The sequence below is a fragment of the Drosophila ananassae genome, chromosome 3L (genome assembly GCF_017639315.1).
Source record: "Drosophila ananassae strain 14024-0371.13 chromosome 3L, ASM1763931v2, whole genome shotgun sequence".
Taxonomy (NCBI): domain Eukaryota; kingdom Metazoa; phylum Arthropoda; class Insecta; order Diptera; family Drosophilidae; genus Drosophila; species Drosophila ananassae.
In genome coordinates, this window is record NC_057929.1 from 2,143,109 (window position 1) to 2,163,339 (window position 20,231).

The following is a 20,231-nucleotide window of genomic DNA, read 5'->3' on the forward strand; positions in this document are numbered from 1 at the left end:
CTCACCTTATCACAACTAACATAAAATGCAACTCAATTTGAACTGTAATTAATGGTAAACACATTATATGGTTTGTTATTATTGTTTACAGCCCGATCGCTATGTCCCCGGCTCCCCCATCTTCCGCGACGCCAGCAGCCCAACGCCCCACGCCGCCCTCGAGGGGCCTATAACATCGCCGCCCACCGCCTCCGCCTCGTCTGCCAACGTCTCCTCCCCCGGCTCCACCACATCGGGAGCAGGTCTTGGGACAGGAACCGGATTATCCAGAAGTCGAGGAGCCAGAGGTTTGTATTGATTAAATTTATTTTGCATTAAGTTCTGCATTTAATTGAATTTATTCATTCTGAAAAATATTTAAGAGATTATTTTAAGTGCAGATTTCGCAATAAAGCGCCTGGGCTTCTCTGCTTGGGAAAATATAGGATGAAATTAATTCTGGGAAATGGAGAGAATAGGAGAAATTCAATCATAAATAATCCTCTTACCCATCAGGACTGTAAAGGTGGCTTATTCTGAGAAATCAATTCGTCTCCCTTGAAATCTTTAATGATTTTTAAATGCATTTTCAACTAGCACTAGATTTTCTCAGAAGCTATAGTTATTCTTGGCGTGGAACAAGATTTGTGGCCTGGTAGTTGACACACTTTTCGCGACATTTGTGTAAATAATGTAGAATGGAAACATGCAAATGGCCCTGCCCGTATAATTTCCGGCCCTGTCAAACTTTCTCGCGAATTCTGGGCCAAAGTCTCCGCCGGAGTCGTACGGAGACGACCTCGTTTTGTTGTGCCTCGAGTTCCCTGACCTCCACACCATATTCCACATATTCCTGCAGTGGCTATGTGGCAACCTTATGGGGAATCTAGTTGAGTGGTTTTGGTTTCGACCAAAACAACAAACCACAATTCGAAAAGAGAAGGGGGTGGTGGAAGGGATACTCCGTTGTCCGCACAATTAATTGTGGAATGGAATTCGATTATTTGATGATTATTATCTCGACGCTGTTTGATTGTGTGCTTTGTTTTTCCACGAAAAGTTTGCCATGTTTACGTGCGAAAATCTCACTCCCACTCTCCATCCCAAGGGAAAGTCCCTCGATTGGGCGCACCACCACCACCTCCCCGGGGAGACAAGCTATCCGCCCGGGGAGGGAATGTGAGTCACTTAATGGCGCAATATGTGAGACCGCGACACTGACGACCGCGGGTTGGGGTGCGAATAAGGGGCGCTTGTCACGCTATAGCTCATCGATTTTATTTGTTGATTTAAGAACCGAACGGCGCCACTGGGTGGCAGGCCAAGAAGGGCTCAACGAAATATGTCCAAGGAGATGTAGGCTAAAGCCACAAGAATAATTAGGAAAATGAGGGATATTCCCAGAATTTTAAATCATTATACACTACAAAGCATATTGTTTAAGCCATATATAGATTAAATATATTCTTACTTCAGACCCTTTCCAACCGCAATACCCATTTGTTTCACATTTGAAACCGCAATAGGAAACCGCAGGCTTGAAAGATGTGTCTCAGGAAGACAGTTAACCGCAGTTGCTTTTGATTGTAACCTCTAACTGTGCCATCTATCTCTTTTGTAACACGCAGCCATGACGGCATCCTTGGCTCATGCTCCACAAGGTAACCACAACTCGAGCAGCAACCACTCCAGTTCCGCCAAGTCAAAGCCTCCTGCTGGCTACATGAGCACCCGCTCGGCAGCGATGATGGCCCTGGCTCTGGGCCAATCCCCCAGCGACAAGTCACCGTCAGCTCCGCGAGCCAACTCCCCAGCCCCGCCGTCCAAGCCGCATGCCCAGATCCAGCCCCAGCCCCAAACTCAATCGCCTCGTCCCAGTGCCAGAAGAATCTCCAATGCCTCGCATCCGGGCAATGCCTCCAGATCAAAGCCCTCAACGCCCACGGCCACCCGGGCGGCTGCCCAGCTAAACGGCAGCGGCATCTTCTCAGGCGGTAGCAACTCCAGCGGCTCGGACAACGATGGATTCAGTGCGTCCGGCTCCTCAGCGGCCACGGCTCTGCGGAGGTTGTACTTCAAGAGCGGGCGCAGCATTAAGAACAAGATCAATGCCTCCACTTCCTCGGGCACGCCCCTCAACGGTCTGCCCCTGAACCCGGTCTCCAGTGCCTATCACAACTCGGTGGGCGGACCCATGCATAACATGACCACGTCGGGTGGAGTGCCCAAGGTAGGTGCATTAAAGTTATACGGGATATTCAATTAAACCTTAAAGTTTACTTGTTTCCACACTAATGGTTTAATGCTCTCCCCTTCCTTGTTAGCTGGTGGTCATGGGCACCTCCTCGGCCTCCATTCCGGACACAACCATCAATACGTCCACGGACTCGGCCTGCACGCTCATCACGAATGTGACCCACACGGACACGTCGGAGACGTGCGACTCCCTGGACCTGGGTAAGTGCGGGCATCCTGTGGTACATCCTGATTGCTTGATTGATGTCCTCCCGCGGTCCTATTAATTAATCAACTAATCAATCTGGCCCGTTGCGCGCCTTCTGTTATTCTTTTCATTCCTGGTTGTCCTTTTAATTTTTCACGTATTTTTTTGTTGTATCCTTCGGCCTTTAGGCGACAACTCGGGTCCAAGCGAGCCGCTATTCAGCTCATTGGAGGAGCCCCTGCTCACCGCCGTCCACATCGATTCGGAGCACGAGGACAGGGCGACGGGCGTCAATGGACGTGGTGGTGGTGGCGGCGGCCGTGGCGCCACCGAGCTGGAACTAACGAGCTGCTCGAGGTATCCGCCCAGGCCGGACATGAATCTGCAGGACAGCACCGAGGTGAGTACGGAAATAAATTGCGGATTAAATTCTGTGCAGGGTGAACTCTGGCCACTTCCGGTCCTGAATCATGCTAAGGGCTACTCCCGGAATTTCTGAAGGGTGTCTTTGAGTATTTTATTGTTTTTTAATGCCCGAAACATGGCTTTTTTTCGATTTCCTAGAAAATGGGAGAAAATGTAACTAAGGACATTTATTGCGTTCTTTTATTAAACGGGAAACTAGGGTATACTTAATACCAATACAGAAGTAAAAATTTTACAATTTTCATTTTGCCAGAACAAATTCCTTGAATTAATCAAAAGAAATAAGGATATTACTTGCTTTCGTAGTTCAAACAACTTTTATGGAGAATTTTATTAATAATGTTATTTCATCAGAGTCCTTCTACTATTAGTACCTATATATTGGTCAAGTAATTAGCCATATGTTAAGAAATACATCTCACTCGACTTTTGCAGAGCCAGGAATCCTGTTTATCCATCCTGACCGGAGAACCCACTTCCACGACACCACTATTATCCTCGCAAAGGCGCCACCCAGCGGGCAGTCACTCACCGGGAAGCCAACAGCGTGATCGGGAAAGGGAGCCCAGCACGGCACCACCGCCATCCACCCGGGGGCGGGAGCACTTCACCTTTGACCCCCCGCAGTCGCCCAAGTCGGCGCGCAGCAGCGAAAAGTCCGCCAGTCACTTCTCCTTCAAGAGCTATGCTAATGAAGGGAGTGCTGGCGCTGGAGCAGGACTAGGAGCAGTTACTGGGACAGGAGGGGGAGGAATTGGAGCCGGGGTGGGGGGAAGCCCCAGCACAGTGGCCGCCAGCGAGGGCGACGAGGAGGATGACGAGCGTAGCGGCGACAGTGTCGGCAATCGCAGCAAGAAACTACGTCCTCGGGATCGGGACCCCAACCATATCTCGCCCAGTGTGTCGCCGTCGCACAGTCGTCGGGCTAGTCCCAAGCGAGAAAAGCGACGGACCACGCCCACCGCCTCCACGGGTGCCATAGCTAAGGTCAGTTCGGCACCGCCCACCATGAAGGAGGGCAACTTCTTCGGCAGCTCCATGAAGCAAAAGCAACGGCAGAACAATCAAAATGTTCCACCCCACCAGCTGTCGCCATCATCATCCTCACAGCAGCAGCGGAAGTACTCGTCCAGTTCCTCCAGCGGCAGCAGCGAGAGGTGCCTCAAGGAGGCATTCGGTCCTGGCACCATGTTCCCCTTCGATCGGGAGGCCCTGGACTACGAGCGAATCCAGAGGGAGTGCTTTGCACCCAGCTCCACCACCACGGCGAGCAACAGCAGTGACTCCGATGAGGCGGAGAATTGTTCGGTGTACGAGCGCAAGTCCGGAGCGGACATCTTCCAGCAGTATTCCCGACTCAGTCATCAGGAGCAGGTGCTGCAGCAGCACTATCAGGACCAACAACGGGATTGGGAACGGGATCGTCCCCCGTCGCGCAAAAACTCCAAACGCATCCGGCCGGATTCAGTGATCCACACGACGATTCGGGAGAACCAGCAGTATGTGCCGCAGTCGGATGCCTTCTATCCCCAGGCCAAGTCCTCCTCCTCGCCCAGCGACCACTCCTACGCCGAGCTGAACAAGTTCGACGACATTGCCAGTAAGTTTGAGCAGATTCCTCCCAAGCACGGCTCTGGCTCTGCTTCCGGTTCGCGGTCGGGTTCTATGCTGAACCTGCATCACATGATGCCCAGTCCGGGCAGTGAGTCGGCCGTAAGTCCCACGGATTCGGCCAGACGACGTTCTTTCAAGAACAAGCAGCGCAACAAGGAGGAGCATTTCTACATCCAGACGGAGGATCGTACTGGAGGAAGTGATAGGTCTATCAATGTGACCCCCAATCCCCTAGAGGCAGCTGCCATTTGCAAACAGCCCCGAGCTACTATTGTCGTTCAGCAAGTAAGTACTGTACATAGATTAAAGAGATAATAGAAATTCTTTTAAAATTTTATGGGCCATCCCCTTCAAAATGTGGAAAAGGCATGGGTACGACAATATGACCCCCTTCGATAGCCATATCTTGGCCAATATTGATCCGCTTCCCAAGCAGAATACCTTAATCGATTTGTAGATCGATTCTCCATCAATCTGCATCAAAATCTGAAAACGAAATATTTTTTCGATTTTTTCTCAAATTTTATGGGCCATCCCCTTCAAAATGTGGAAAAGGCATAGGGACGACAAAATGGCCCCCTGCGATAGCCATATCTTGGCCAATATTGATCCGATTCCCAAGCGGAATACCTTAATCGATTTGGGGATCGATTTCCCATGAATCTGCATCAAAACCTGGGAACGAAATATTTTTTCGATTTTTTCTCAAATTTTATGGGAGGTCCTCTTGAAATCTGAAAAATGCATTGGGTGGACAATATGACATGATGCTAACGTTTGGACCTATAAAGTTTTTATAAAAGAAGTAGAAGTTCGCCTATAGAAGTACATGTCACACTGATTAATTAATTTTCCCAGAAGCTGTCGTTACACATCTTTTATAAAGAGATATTACTTATTTATGGGCATCATCTATTGATAATTTCTTCCGATATTCACGCCTATATAGTCGTATAAAAGGAAGCTCTCTTTGTCCAACAATCGGTAGTCCCGCTCCTTATCGTCCAGCAGATATTTTCCGCTTTGTTTGCGCTCTTGGCTCTCGGTAACTCTCGGATTCTATATCTGATTCGCACTCTCATCGGCCGATGTTCACAGCTAATAAAAAGAGGCACGGGTCCGGCGATCGCTTCAGTTTTTCCGAGCATCTCGTAAGCACAGCAACGCAATCAGACAAATTGAAGCGCGCGTAGACTCCAATCAGCGTCGAAACAAACAATTTTAATATCAGAAATAGACAAGAAACATATTAAAATTTAATTGCATGATAAAATTTGTGATTTTGTGTAGTCGCTATGTAAACCCAATAGCTGTGGAACAAACAGTAATAAAACCAGACAATTACAAGTGAATCCCTGAAAATTGACATCCAGTTCGAGGTCCCCCAGTACAAGTACATAAAATATAGATACTGTGACGCAGTAAATCATGGCGCCCTTCTACAAACGCATCTGCCGCAGTCTCTCCAAGCGGTACAAGGAGGTAACTATTAGTCACTTTATCACAAAATCCCTGACGGGCCCACTTGATTGATTTTGCTAATGAGCCAAACAACTAGTCGGTGTGTAGGGGGGCTCCCAGGATATATGAAGAGCTGATAAGATAGCGCCAGTTAATGCCTTGATCCATCGAACAACCAACATGCGAGATTTATCGACTCCCGATGACGTCAATTTGGCCATAAATTGCTACTCCACTCCGCTCTGCTTTGCTTGGGGCTTGACTCTCTCCGAGATCGGAATTTGCCAAAATTGTTATCAGAACACCGCTCCAAACCCCACTCCTGACTCCCACTCTTATCGTTTGGCCCAAAAACGGAGCTCCAGTGAATGAATACACAATGAATTTTGTCGTAAATAATTAAAATGTTGCAACTGACAGGGAAAATATGAGGGCGTAGTATTGCACACTGAAGGGGGTTGGCATATTCTTTATAATTCCGTTCATCTCAGCGGGAAGATGACAGCTGTCAAAATAAACTACCAACAACATGATGAGGGGGACCCAGTTGCCCAGTTTTGTTTTTTATTAAGTCCAAGCAGGTTGTTTTCCTCTTATTTATTTACTTGTTCAATGAGGATCATAAAAACATAAAAGCAAAGGCCGCTGCTGCGACTATAGGATGGGGAACTTGTCATAGACCCAGACACAGATATAAATACAGACTCAGACTCAGATAAAGATACATATTCAGATATAGATACAGTTATAAATGTTCGAGTTTATTTAACGATTTCATTGTAATCGGCAGTGAGTTAGCATTTCATTCTCCGAACTTTTCTTCATGATGCATAAAGACATGAGGGGGCCAGTACATATATGTATTTTCATAATACCTATATGGAAGGCACTTCCTGGTGCCGATAGAAGAGGAAACAAAGTATTATGTTTGGAAGAGCATTGAGGTTATAGCCCAAAAGAAACAACACGTCCGGTGTAGGGGGGATTTTCTCGAAAGAACCACCGCACTTTCAGTCGGTTTGAGGGTGTAAAGTGTAATTGTTTTTCGCGCAGATCGATTGGGCCATAAGTTTTGGCGAGCATGTGCTGGCATCGAGACGTATAAATCTACATAAATTGCAAGCGTCCCCGGCGATACCTGGCCATTTATCTAGCAGATACCTTTCCCCTTGCCGTGCCTTTCTCCCAGTTCCTTGGCGAATTATTAGCAGACACGCACTTGGTTGCGAGTGCGAGTGCAGCCTTGTAGTTGCCGCCCGTCCAGTGGATGGGATGGGGTGGGTCTACCGTTTGGAGGTTACTCCTAATCCCCACCACCCGCCTATCACTGGCACTTTTTCCACCTTCAAAGTAAACATCGAATGAAACGCAAACATGTTTCCAGTTTACCCCATTGTCGGTGTGTTGTTTCCTATTGATTTTGCATTGAGTGGTCAGGATGGAGCGACGGAGGATGGTGCGGGGGCTTGTAAATCGTGTAAAAATCGTTTCCTTTGATTGCAGGCCAGTGTGTGAGTATGTGTATGAGAGAATGCATTCGCCTTGGCTGCCATAAACTGTGGCTAAACACGCTTAAGGTCCATCCGGCACACACACACGCCTTCCCCCAGTCAGTGTCCTTGCCAGTTTTCCTGCCTCGGACAGAGAGAAAGGGAAAAAACTTGTGTGGAAAATCGGTTCTGATTTAATCACTAATTACGGCAATCATAAAGAGGGATTGAATGAAAAATCTGCTAATTACGAAAAACTAAACACATTAACCGGCCATTATCCGAGCGAGGGCCAGCCTTCAGAGGTCAGTTTGGCAGCAAACATTTCTTCTGGCACTTTCACTTTTGCGGCGCGGTCATTCACTCGATTAGTTGCGTGGAAACGGCCAGAATTTGCCGATCATTGATAAATGATAAATGGCCAAAACGGTTATTGACTCGGCTAAGCAGCCAGCCACCAGCCGAAACCGCAACTGTTTGTCAGGGCCACTTGCCCGCCAGAGGGACTTGCCAACACGGCTAATTATAACGCTAAATATTCGGCCGAGTTCAGGGGCTCGATTAACATAGGTTCACCTCAACCTTAGCCAAGACAGCACTTGCCGAGACCAATTACCCGGCATGAACTTTCCTCCCAGCTGGACGCTATTGCTGCGTATACTTGATAATTGCCAACGGGTCGGCTACTTAATTCGGCCACCTGACACCCCCGAACAACCAGTCCGATTTGGCAAATATCCTGCAGCTTTTTTTTGGGGCCAGTGGGTCTCTGGTGTCTTCGGCTGTGCCGATTCGCCCCGAGGCCAATTGCCTTATAAAGTCAAAGTGACATTAATTAGTTGATTTATGAACTGCCACCGCACCTGGGACTGGGCGCAATCCCCTTACATTTCCTGCAATTTCATTGCGACTGCGGATTCATTGACCCCATTTACTTTGGCGAAGGCTGCAATTGCTGCTTCTCTTGGCGCTTCTGCATTTGCTGCATCCACAGATGCATCTGAATCTGATTCAGAATCTGCAGTTGCCATAAATAAACCTCTGCTATAAATAAACATACAAGGAGATATATGTATGTGGAAGATCTACATGTTCGGCTCTTGTTATTGTGCATATGCCAGAGATACCAAAAATAATCATTCGCGGAAACACATCCAAGCAGCGTGAATAGTTTGTTGCAGCCTCCAGGTTAGTTACCTGGACCTGGAAGATGTTGCACTTTGCACTTTTTGCCCAGGCGTCGGATGCGTGAACACTATTCGACTGAAAATCCCCTAACGAGGAAAAATTGCCTTGTATGTTTTTCATTTTGGTTCGCAGAAGAGAAGTCCATCATTCCAGAAAACATCATTATTTGTGTGGTTTTGGGGTATGGGGATTCGGAGGAGCGAGTGAATTATTGTGTTTGGAATAACACAATTTAAACCGAAAGTGCCTCCAGATCCGTGCCGACCCCCCACCAGGGTAGCAAGTATGCTTTATTATAAATATGTATTTTATTTTTAATATTCGTGCGGCATGAAAATAGCCAGAAACCCCGAACCGCTCTCTCTAGCTCTTTAGCCGGATTTCACAGGCGATTGAACACAGAACCGTGGCAGCAGACCCTGGCTACAAAAAATATGAAACAAAAACATGAAAAGTGATTTGCATGCATGGCGCTCCACACACACATCCATCCGAGGCATATTTACCAAACTAAATGTATTTTTAAGCGGCGGGTTGTCGGCGGTGGAAAATAGCTTTTCTCCCCAAATCGATTGGGTGTGAAATGAGAGCTGGCAGCTCCTGTAATATCAATTATAATTTATGCAGACATTCCGCATAGCTGAGATTGAGGGAGCACCACCATAGTATAGCTGGTTGGTGCGATTGCATTTAATGCGATTACGAACGATTCAATTTGCAGTTTGCATTCCATATAAACAAAACATCATCTAATTGCATTCCATTCGAAGGCATCTCTGCTGCAAACAATTGTTTCTGCTTTTCACCTGTTCAGATTAGATTCTGGCTGGCAAAGGCCAGGGTAGCCTCTGTTCATTCCACATCCGTGTCCTTCGGCACGTAGGCCAGGCCTTTGACAATCGAATTTCTCGAATTCTTTCATTCTGGATAGATTTTTTATCACTTTCACTCGATTTGGATTGGGCGATGGCAAACAAATTATTTGCCAGCTATATTCGGGATCGGAATGGGGATCGGGATGAGGGTGCTTAACATTTTCCTAACACCTCGAGTCGGTTTGCTTTTTAATGGCCAATTCCAGTGCGTCCGAATATACAAAAGTGCTGCGTAGTTTTCCCAGCTGGACGACGAGTGTTCCCCAGTAAAGAGTAAAAGCAAACACACTTGATGCTTGACTAAGGGATACCCAGTCGGATGACAACAAAAAGTTCAAGTTCGGCTTTAAAAGGGCATTCGAGTGTAAGATTAAAGAGAGCAATGGAGGAATATTTGTAGTTTTTACAATTTTATTCCCAATTACCAGACAACGTTCATGGCTAAGTGCTACCCTAAGAGTCTGTGCTGTTTATCCTAGTGGTCTTTGGGAACCCGGGTGTGTGGCAACTTGTTTCTTCCACTGCAATCTGCTGCTAAAAATAATCGACAAAAAATATATAAAAAACTGAGACGAAAAAAAACAAGATTCGACGCACTCAGCGATGCAAGGAAAACTATTTTCGGCGTTTGTGTAATGGGGAAAATAGGAAATGGCAGCCAACACGAAAAAGAGCAGTGTCACAGCAGCATGTCCAAAGCAATATTACTCATACGCCGCATGTAACGCGTCATTGCGTGGATGTAGCTGTGGCAGTGGCTGTTCGCGGGGGTAACTTTTCTCGCGACTTTCGTCATCAGTGAAAGTGTCACAGATTCCCTTTGGCGCCTCTTCCGTCGAATTGCTCCCCTGGGTCGGATTTCGTCAAAAAGTTTCCCTCTGTTGGCCACTTAAAGTATTTAATACGACCGCGTGTGTGGGCTGTCGATTTGACTGAGCAGAAGAATGGTTAGAATGGCTTGAAATCGAGCGCTGTGATATCATTAGAATCCTCCAAACAAACAGCCACACACACACTCCTGCTAGACACACCATTATTAATTGGCTTTTTGTGCGAAATGCAGGCAAAGTTTTTCCTTTCGCCCATTTTCCGTTTCATTGTCAAGCCTGCCAATAAAATACACAAATTAATTTCGCCAGTTGCTGAATAAATAAATGCCTTCTCCAGGGTGTGGTGGGTGTTTTCTGCACAGGTAGACTTTTTCCGAGTGTTTTGGGTAATTTATAGCAGTTCTTCTTGTTAATTCAACCTGCCTGGCTCCTATTTCTTTCTCTTGCCCGCAGTCTAAGAAATTTAAAGCTTTAGTTGGAAAATATATAATACTAATAGTAGACCTTAATAGTAGACAAATTAGCAAGTAGCAGGCCTTCATTTGAGGCCATTACTAGACCTCATTAGATCTACCATACTCGCCCAGTTAATCGAGGGCAAAAAAAATGAAACTTTTGTGATAAAATACCTCAACACGAATTGCGATGAAAAAGTGTATTCGAATTTGCAACTGCAGACACGCAATGCGAGGGCTTAAGGCTTCTGCCAACAGCCCGAACACCTGTTCAAGGTGTGCAGATAAAGCAAAAACTTTGCAAACTGAAGTGAAAGCCCTTGGGGAAACAAGAACGAATCCTTGGGGCTCAAGTGTTGCAAGCACTATTTGTGCCACAATTTCATAAGCCCATCAAGAGGGAGGCAATGAATGAAATCATCGGGCCATGAGTACTTTCTTCGACTTGTTTCCACTTGACCATCACCAATCTCCTTTCTTACGTTCTCTATTTTTTTTTCATAATTTCTTTAAATAGCCATCTTTAAGTCTGGACAATACGGTGGAGACGCTGCTGATCAAGAACGAGGGCGACTTTATCAGCGTGGAGCAGGGCAAGGAGCTGGTGGCCCGAAAGCGGAACTCCCAGCAACTATCACATCCACCGGCTCACTTGCATCACCTTCCGCACCACGGCCACAACCAGCATCCGCATCCACATCAGCATCCGCATCAGCACCACCAGCAGCAGCAGCAACAGCACAAGCGGGACGAGAACATGCGCCAGCTGCTGGACGTAACCAATACGCTGACCATCGAGGAGCTGCGGGACTTTGAGATGCGGTAAGTCCAGTCCCCCAAACACTCTTTGATGGATTACATTTTATGGCCGGGGCCTTAGATTTAATTTCCGATTGAATGCCAATCGATTTTCGAGGCTCTCGTAAAAATTCCCTCTCGGCCCAATGCAATCACAATTTAAATGGCCGTTGGCCAACCGGACAAACAAAAAAAAAAAAACAAGTAAGAGGAGAAAAAAGATCAAAAGGGAACGGTCGTACCACTTTTATGACCTTCACCTGCCAGCAGTGTTTGCATTGCAACAAGCTCGCAACGATGATGGGTCATAACTTTTCAAATTACTCATACGACCTGTTGCCAGTTGCCATTTACGAACATATACGGTACATTGGTATTTGTCTGCATTTCGTTATTTAGTTTCCCGTCCCGTCGCCAGCGAAACAAAAATATTTGTACGCAAAACAAACATTTCTGACTTACACGTGGCCGCCGATTCTGAATTTGATTGTCATTTTGCAAAAATATTTAAAATATTTCTAATGAAATGCAGTGCAATGAATTAATTTCCGCCAGTTCTATGGAATTTTTCAACAGACTGCTTCACTAATTGGGAGCATTTTAATTATCAATATTTTCATTTTGGCTTTCGTGTGGCTGTCAGCATGCCAAGGACACTTGTCCTTGGGCGCCCACATGGTCTTTTAGCATTCACTGTTGCCGGGGCATCCAGGTGCAACGGAAGGTAAAATTTGTTTGGATGGTGCTTCGAGAGACATCTAGATCTCCATTAAACCGCTGTCATCTGCAGTTTTGTTGCATTTCTCAAACAATAGTCAGGTGGAACACAAAGGATTCAAATTTCTCTTTGCTACTAACGATGTCGTTTGGATATTTTTTCTCCCATTTCAGGTATGGCTCACCCCATCACAGCCGCTCCCAGTCGGTGAAGATGCCCGGAAGCCGAGCATCGGGAAGACCGAATCAGTTATGCCTGCCCCAACAGAGATCCAGGTATGTTAGCCAGCTAAAACTCATTAGGGAGTTGGTAGTAATGAGGATGTAACCCAAAACCCAAACAGAGTGGCTTCCATGCCGAACACCGGAGTGGAAGAGGAGTACTACAGGTTGAGGCACTTTTCGATCACCGGCAAGGGCGTGGTCAATCGCGGCGACTCACTAAAGAGCCGTCGCAGTCGCTCCAACAACAGCGTGGCCAGTTCGAATTCCAGCACCGAGCACCTGACCGCCCAGCAACAGCTATCCGCCCCCACATCCACCTCCGCACGGACATCGCTGGCATCCAGCCGGGAGAGCAGCACCTCGAATCCGGGCAATGGGCCATACAGGTGAGAAAAGCGTACAGTGGAAACATTTTTGGAAAGTTTTTCAATTGCATTTCCCATCTGGAAATACTTTATGGAATATTTCCCCCATCTATAAAGTTGTTGACAAAAAACTATGACCATTTTAATGGGCATTCTTTCCATATTTACTAGAAATTTTTGAAATATTTTCCAAATATTTATGATATCTGGCATTTTAGACAATTAAATTAGCCACACGACAGTAATATTTTCTTTTTGCAATATGAGATTTTATCAGTTTGTTTCTTTATTTATGTAATTTTTTTCTCCGACCATAAAGTTGTGTGTTTTGGTTTATCTTTACGACCCAAAAGTATGGAAAACAGTCTAATGAAAAACCAATAAAATATTGTTTATTGTTGGGATGACTTTGCAAAATACTTTGGTGCAAGTAAACACAGAGTTTCTAATTGACTTTTGTACGCTTTTTTCTTATGACAATTTTCCAGAGTCCTAATGCTAGGTGGCCCGGCGGTGGGAAAGAGTTCCCTGGTGTCGCAGTTTATGACATCGGAGTACCTGCATGCTTATGACACGAGCATTGGTAAGTGGATCTTAAGACTTTTTCAGATGCTTGCAAGTCCTCACCAGCCCCCTGCCACTCCCCCAACCAAAATGTGCACTGCATAGTATATCCTTGGATATATATATCCCTGAGTCTATTTGTCTGTTTGTTTTGAGAGCGAGTGCTTTGATTTATTTTTTCATTTTATTTCATAACTCATTTGTTGTCACCGACGACCCACCCTGCTCGTTGTTGTTGTAAGTGTTGTGTTGCATTGTGTTGTTGTCTTATTTGGTAACTTTTCAGTTGTCTGTTTGATATTAGTTTGATTCCGTTTCAGTGTCCTGTGTTTACTCTCCTTTTTCCGTGCTCGTATATCAAATGGCTTTTCATAATTCCGAGTCTGGAAACTTTTTATAAATTTATTTTTTTTTTATTGTTGAGTTCAGAGTTTTCAGTGTTTTAGTCTGTGTTTGGTTTGCTTTTTATTTATTTATTATTTTTTTGTTTCTGCCTTTGGGCGTTTTATGAGTGTGCCGTCGAGCTATTGCCAACCCCCCAATGGGTCAACACACATATTGGCATAAAAGCATAACAAACGCTCGCTACTGCTGCTGTTGCTGCTGCTGCAATGAAAATAAATTCGCCTCATTTTGGGATTTTTTGCGATTCTATAAAGGAGTGGAATTGGCCACGGAAAATTGTTTCATTCCCGGGCCGGGAAGTGAATGAAAAGATTCGAGTAAACAATTGAATATATGAGAAGACCCAATTAAAAAGAGAACAAAGCACTATAAGAGTTTGATGTGGAAAACCCCATTGTATTCTGTCCAATTCCATGCTCCTTAGATCAAAATTGTAACCAAAATTAAGTAGCCAGCCATTACAGTCCTCGTGTAAATGCTTTTCCAAAAATAAAAAATAAACACACAACCTCATACAGTATACCTGCCTATTGTCTCATACTATCTTTTATAAAGAAATGATAATTTGTTCTGTTTCTCTCCATTCCGAATATCAACCAATCATATTCAACTCAAATGTATCTCAATCTAACCCTACAAAACTCGATATAAAAAACAACAACAACAACAACAACAACAATCAAAAAACCAACAACCGATATGAACAACAACATCTTTGTATATAAAATTGATTTGTGAAACCGAATCAGATCTAGGCAACTGTGATATACGCATACTAATTGAAAAAGCCGCCGACGGTAAAATAACAAAGCCACTGAACAATAATAATAATAATCTTTTAATTATGCTACTATTTAATATTTAATCCAAATATCTTAATACAATTGAAACGCTTTTGAACTCTTCAAACCAAACAATAAACTTAACCAAAAGCTAGATAAACACTTTACCAACTAATGCATTTACCTTACGAATTCCCAATTGAGTTCTATTACTTTTATTAGACAAACTCCTCCCTCAGAGTTACCAAAAAAAAAAAACAAAAAACCAAAGTAATAAAAAACCACACACCTGCCCACAATCCACGCCCCGGAAATTGGAGCACACCAGACACACAACGAACCACCCACCCACAACACACCATATCAGCTTATATATTCGTATATACCATATAGAGTAGACCTTTCCAATCGATTGTCAAACGATTGCGGCCTTTGTTTCGCTTGTGATTTATGGGCAGTTGGTCAGCCTTGAGGATTGCCTTGCCACGATATTGAAATGATTATGCACATCACAAACATTGCGAATGAAATTTAATTAATGATTTGGTCAAAGGGGGCAGCCATGCCACCCACAGTAGGTGGGGTTGCATTTATTGATTGCCATTGAGCACGATGAACAAATAATGGCCTCTCATAAATAAATGCCACATAGAGCTTCTATGTTTTTAATTAAAAAGAGGGAAAAAAGTTAAATGAATAATAATTGAGAAAGCACTCACTCACTAACACAAACAATAACAAGTCACACAAAAGCCTCGAGCACTTGCCACCCCTAAATCCCATCACCATACCTATTCATGTTGCACATTACATTGCATATTCGTTGCGTCAAACTATTGTATATTCTCCATGAATTAGCATACATTTGGGGGCAACACTTCCGGAGTACCTCCGGGCTTTGTACACTCATTTTACTTGGCTAATGGGATATTCAAATTCTGGCATGTAAATTCTCCCCCTGACACTTGTAAATAATCCAAACCACTCCAAGACTGTGCACATTCTCCTTGTTTTTGCACTGCACTGCCGAAATTGTTATTGTAATTCATTTCATTGCTTGACATTTAAGTTGGCAACTTGATCGAAACTATTCAGACTATTTATTGCATTTCCATGTTATGCCATATACTAACTTGATTCACTATCTGACCGTGTACAGATGATGAGTCCGGCGAGAAGGCCGTATCAGTATTACTCAGCGGCGAGGAGTCCGAGCTGATATTCATCGACCATGGATACACCGAAATGACGGTAAGTGTCACTCAACAAATCCAAACATAATGAAGCAGTTAAGGTCAAAATAATAGTGATTTCAATAGTTCATTAGTGAGAGTGAAATAAACCGAAAGATTCATTTTCCAAAGCCCATTTATTGGCCAGTTTAAACGAATTGAAAATGCCACATTTTCAATAGATTGCCTAATAGGTTCTGGTAATTGGTTTTTTCTGGTGTCCTTTTGGCAACCACTCTCCTATTATTTTGACCATCAACTGTGCATGTAAATGCTCATCGGTGCCATCTCCTGCACTCTGCAACATTTCATAATGCCATTAGCATGCACAGCCATCAACTAACCCACACAAAGATACCCCAAACACCATCACTGACACAGACCCAGATACAGCTCTCAACCTCACTCAATGTCATCTCGGTGTCACCTCCATTCACAGACCGATGAGTGCCTGACCAACTACGATCCACACGGATACTGCGTCATCTATTCGGCGGCGGACAGGAGCAGCTTCAGCGTGGCGGAGCAGGTACTGCAAGTGCTCTGGACCAATCAGAACATCGCCCAGAAGGCGGTCATCCTGGTATCCAACAAGGCGGACCTGGCCAGGAGTCGCCTGGTCACCTCTGAAGGTAAATGACACCATTGCACACAATCGGTTCTCCTCATTTCATTAACACTGAAGAGTGTGCTCGGATGGTTCCGTTAAAAATAGATATCGATATAGTTGTGGGTGTGTGCCTCTGGGTGGGTGTATGTAGAAAGGACACTGCTGAAAAGTTTGCCCAAGCGGAAGTCATCCGGCGGTTGGCCTACTCAAACACAAACACAAACATAAAGAGAGATGCCCCACAGACCAAGGGACAGAGATTTGTAGGGGAGAAAGTGGAGTAGGGTGATGGGAGGTCCGCTGGGGACGCCACATTTTCCACAATTGAAGGTCGCCAATTTCGGGGGTCTTTTTTTCGTCTGCTCAAGTACTTTCACTTGACTTTTATATCGGATTCCCTTTAAGACGAAGGTAAAGCGGTTGCTTTCATCTAAGTAATTCAATATTTTCCGTTAAATTACGTTTGCTATTATGAGAGTGGTTGGGGACTGGGTTGAGTGGGATTGGTATGGGTGGAGGTGGAAGGGTTCCAAAGCTTTTCCGCCAATGTAATGGCAGGGAAATTGTTTCAGCGCAAAATTGATTACATTTCGTCCCGTGTGGCATGTGTTCCGTTCCAGCAACGGTTTAAGGCCCATAAGCCTATTGTTGCAAACAAGGCGATGCCACATGCCACCTCCGAACCATTCCCAAGCAAATACCCAACAGTCATCCCCCTACTTATAAGCTACAATTTTAGGTGGCCCTCTGGGTTGGCTTCCAGTTCCTGTCCACCTAATGCGGCGCCTTAATTTCATAAAGTATTTATAGAATTTTTTATGCCGCCGGCAATAATAAAATGTGCGCTTAGCCCAGAAACGTCTGGATAAAAGATATTTTCATAAATCTATACAATGTCACAGCGATTGGAAAAAATATATGTGTGCATTGAAAGAAGAGTCCATCCATGACAGTAGTGATTTATATTTAATATACAATACTTGCTTGCCACTCCATTACCTTTACAAACATTTTGACGGGCGCTTAATATTTAATAGACTTCCACTTTGCCTTTCCAACTTTTTTTTTGAATATTTTAGTGTTTTCTAATTATTCAATACTGATGCTGGGCACTTTTGTTTACTTTTAATTAGAAAATCCAGACCTAACTCCAGCCAAAAGTCAGAGGGATAAGAGCTTAGGTCTTTAAAGCTTAGGAAAAGGTTTTTCAGAGGTCCGACCTACTATTAAACTGTAATAAAACGACCCAAATATATATATATATATATACCCTATATGTTTAAGGGCATTGGTCAACTTTCGTCTCATTGTTAATAAAAATGTGAGCTTGTCATAAAATTTGCAGCAGGGCTTGTACATACATATGTATGTACCTTGGTATCCAGCTAACTTTGATGCTTCAGATTTTACGAGCTGTGTACACAACTGTGCACCAGACGTGACAGACGAGCGGACGGGAAGCCCCACATCACAGCCCACAGCCCCAACGTGTTTAGATACAAATCCGAGTCCAAGTTGAGGTTTTATGGCCAACTCAGAGTTAACTAAGCGAAGCCATTTGATTTGATTAACTGGGTGATGGGTGGCCAAGTGAGCTCGACGACGGTTGCCATTGCCCGTTGCCCATAATTTCCACACATTTTCACTTAACCACTCACTCATTTCTCCTCGTCACCTTTTGCAGAGGGCAAGGCCATGGCCACCGCCTACGATTGTAAATTCATCGAAACCTCGGTGGGCATCAATCACAACGTGGACGAGCTTCTGGTGGGTCTGCTATCTCAGATACGGCTCAAGCTGGAGAATCCTGAAAAGTCCAGGTACGTTTTTTTGGTTTCTTTTGAAAGAAATCTTTAATGTTTAAAGCCAGTACTTCTGGTAGTTTATCTTTATGACTTATTACTCACCTGGTTGTGTTGTGTTTCGTTCCTCCAGGGATCTGTTCCGGAAGCGTTCGATTAGAAAGTCAAAGCGTCGGGCTTGTTCGCCGCTGAATGCCGGCTGCTTGAATGCCAACACCCCGCTGGGTCCTCTGGGGGAGGCGGTGGGCACGCCTCCGGGCAGTGCGCAAAGCAGGTGAGTCACGGCCTCTGACAGCTTATCAAAAAAAGCCAGTAATTTTTTATTCTTCCTTTTTTTTTTACAGTCCTCGCAAATACCGTGGGTCACGAACCTCCACTAGTCTGAAGGTGAAGGGTCTGCTGGGACGCGTCTGGACGCGGGATTCCAAGTCGAAGAGTTGCGAGAATCTGCATGTGCTCTAAAGGCGGAACAAACCAGAAGCCGCAACCCAAAATATATATTTCCTATAGAGTATGCCAGATCCTAGACCTAAGTTATAAAGAAAAAAACAGACTCGACACTTACCGGGGGTATTTCATTCCCAAGAACTGTATATATTGTGTATAATTTTAGTTTTAGTTTATGCTAGTCATTTGCCCTATTTATCGCTGTATATAGTTTGTCTAAATATAAAACTATTATTTATAATTCTTTCCTTATGGTTTTCGTTTCATTTTACCTTTTAAGCATGAGTTGGGATTATTTTTCGGGACACAATTTACCCCCGTTTCGACTGGATCAAAAAAGTTATATGTTTTGATTGAAAGAACTCAAAATACAATGGAAACCAAATTCAAAAAGCAATAATTTTTCGAAAAAAAAAAATAAAATTAAAATATTTAACCCTTATTCGTAGATGAGAAAGTTATAAGATACCAATTGTACTGATTTTGCAAAGATTTGGCCCTGGTTCGCCGAATGGAATTTATTGTTAATTATATATGTGTAGTTATAAATTTTTAAATGGTAATTGAATTGCATTTTAAACTAATATAAATATTCATATGATTGTTAAATGTTCAGTATTCGATTGATCGAAAAGAAAGTAGAGGGAGCAGAAAAAAATTCAAAATATTAACCAATTTGTGCAATTTTGCTTAAATAGAACTAGGAATTTTGTCACAGTTGTTAACATTAGACTTTTTTTTTTGTTTTTTGCATAAAGAAGCCCATCGTGCACCCACAACCGGCACGTACTAGGTTTCTCATGTTAGTCGGGACCATTTTCGAAATTAATCAAAGATAACAAAGAAAACTCTAGATTTACACAGAAGGGCTATATTTAGGTTCGTGTCAGAGTAGTTTTACATTAGTTGAACATGTGATTTACACAAGGTCCACAAAATATAACCAAAAACAAAAAATCGAGAGCAAAAGCAAAATAATTTTTGTTAATAAAATATATGATGTATATTATGCTGCGACCTGCTTTATCAAATATTGAGGTCGGATGGAGTTTTGAGATTTTTAACTATGAATGTCAACACAGCTTAGGGCTGCACACTATACCCATAATCTAGATGTCCATTATTTTAAGTATTAAATTAATTAATACTTCATTAAGTATTATAATCACCAACAATTGCAGCAGCACATTGGAATTAATTGGATGAGTGTTCTGGCCTATATCACGGAATGCGAACCGGTTGGAACTTTGAAGTAATCCCCAGCATCCTTACATATGTGTACTATACCAATCCTATACAAAGAATATAAAAATTATATACATATATATAGATGTAATTGCATTTTTGTCTCGTCACCTGCGTATTATTCTAGCTCAAAACATTTAAGAATAAATTCGAGCCGACAAAATATTTAGGACAGTGATAGACCACTCTTGAATTGCACAGATTGTACAACAGTTTATATAGAGAGAAGCGAAAGTCAGCCATAGTTTTAAGACGTGGCCAGGTGGTGAAGGATAATC

At 43.8% G+C, this 20,231-nt stretch overlaps 1 protein-coding gene across 4 annotated transcripts in view; it reads left to right on the plus strand.

The window, feature by feature from the left end:
- LOC6495464 (flocculation protein FLO11) overlaps positions 1 to 18,950 on the plus strand; it is a 37,723-nt gene extending 18,773 nt beyond the window's left edge. The window contains exons 2-15 of one of the 4 annotated variants that reach the window (XM_014907835.3): positions 92 to 287; positions 1,608 to 2,209; positions 2,304 to 2,436; positions 2,611 to 2,822; positions 3,284 to 4,747; positions 11,279 to 11,583; positions 12,451 to 12,552; positions 12,621 to 12,887; positions 13,355 to 13,449; positions 15,777 to 15,868; positions 16,289 to 16,481; positions 18,144 to 18,279; positions 18,395 to 18,535; positions 18,606 to 18,950. In XM_014907835.3, the coding sequence (XP_014763321.2) occupies positions 92 to 287; positions 1,608 to 2,209; positions 2,304 to 2,436; positions 2,611 to 2,822; positions 3,284 to 4,747; positions 11,279 to 11,583; positions 12,451 to 12,552; positions 12,621 to 12,887; positions 13,355 to 13,449; positions 15,777 to 15,868; positions 16,289 to 16,481; positions 18,144 to 18,279; positions 18,395 to 18,535; positions 18,606 to 18,723 (4,056 nt within the window). In that variant the 3' untranslated portion in view covers positions 18,724 to 18,950. The other 3 variants (XM_032450102.2, XM_044715750.1, XM_001958868.4) reach the window with 3 other exon arrangements.
- The last annotated feature ends 1,281 nt before the right edge of the window (positions 18,951 to 20,231 follow it).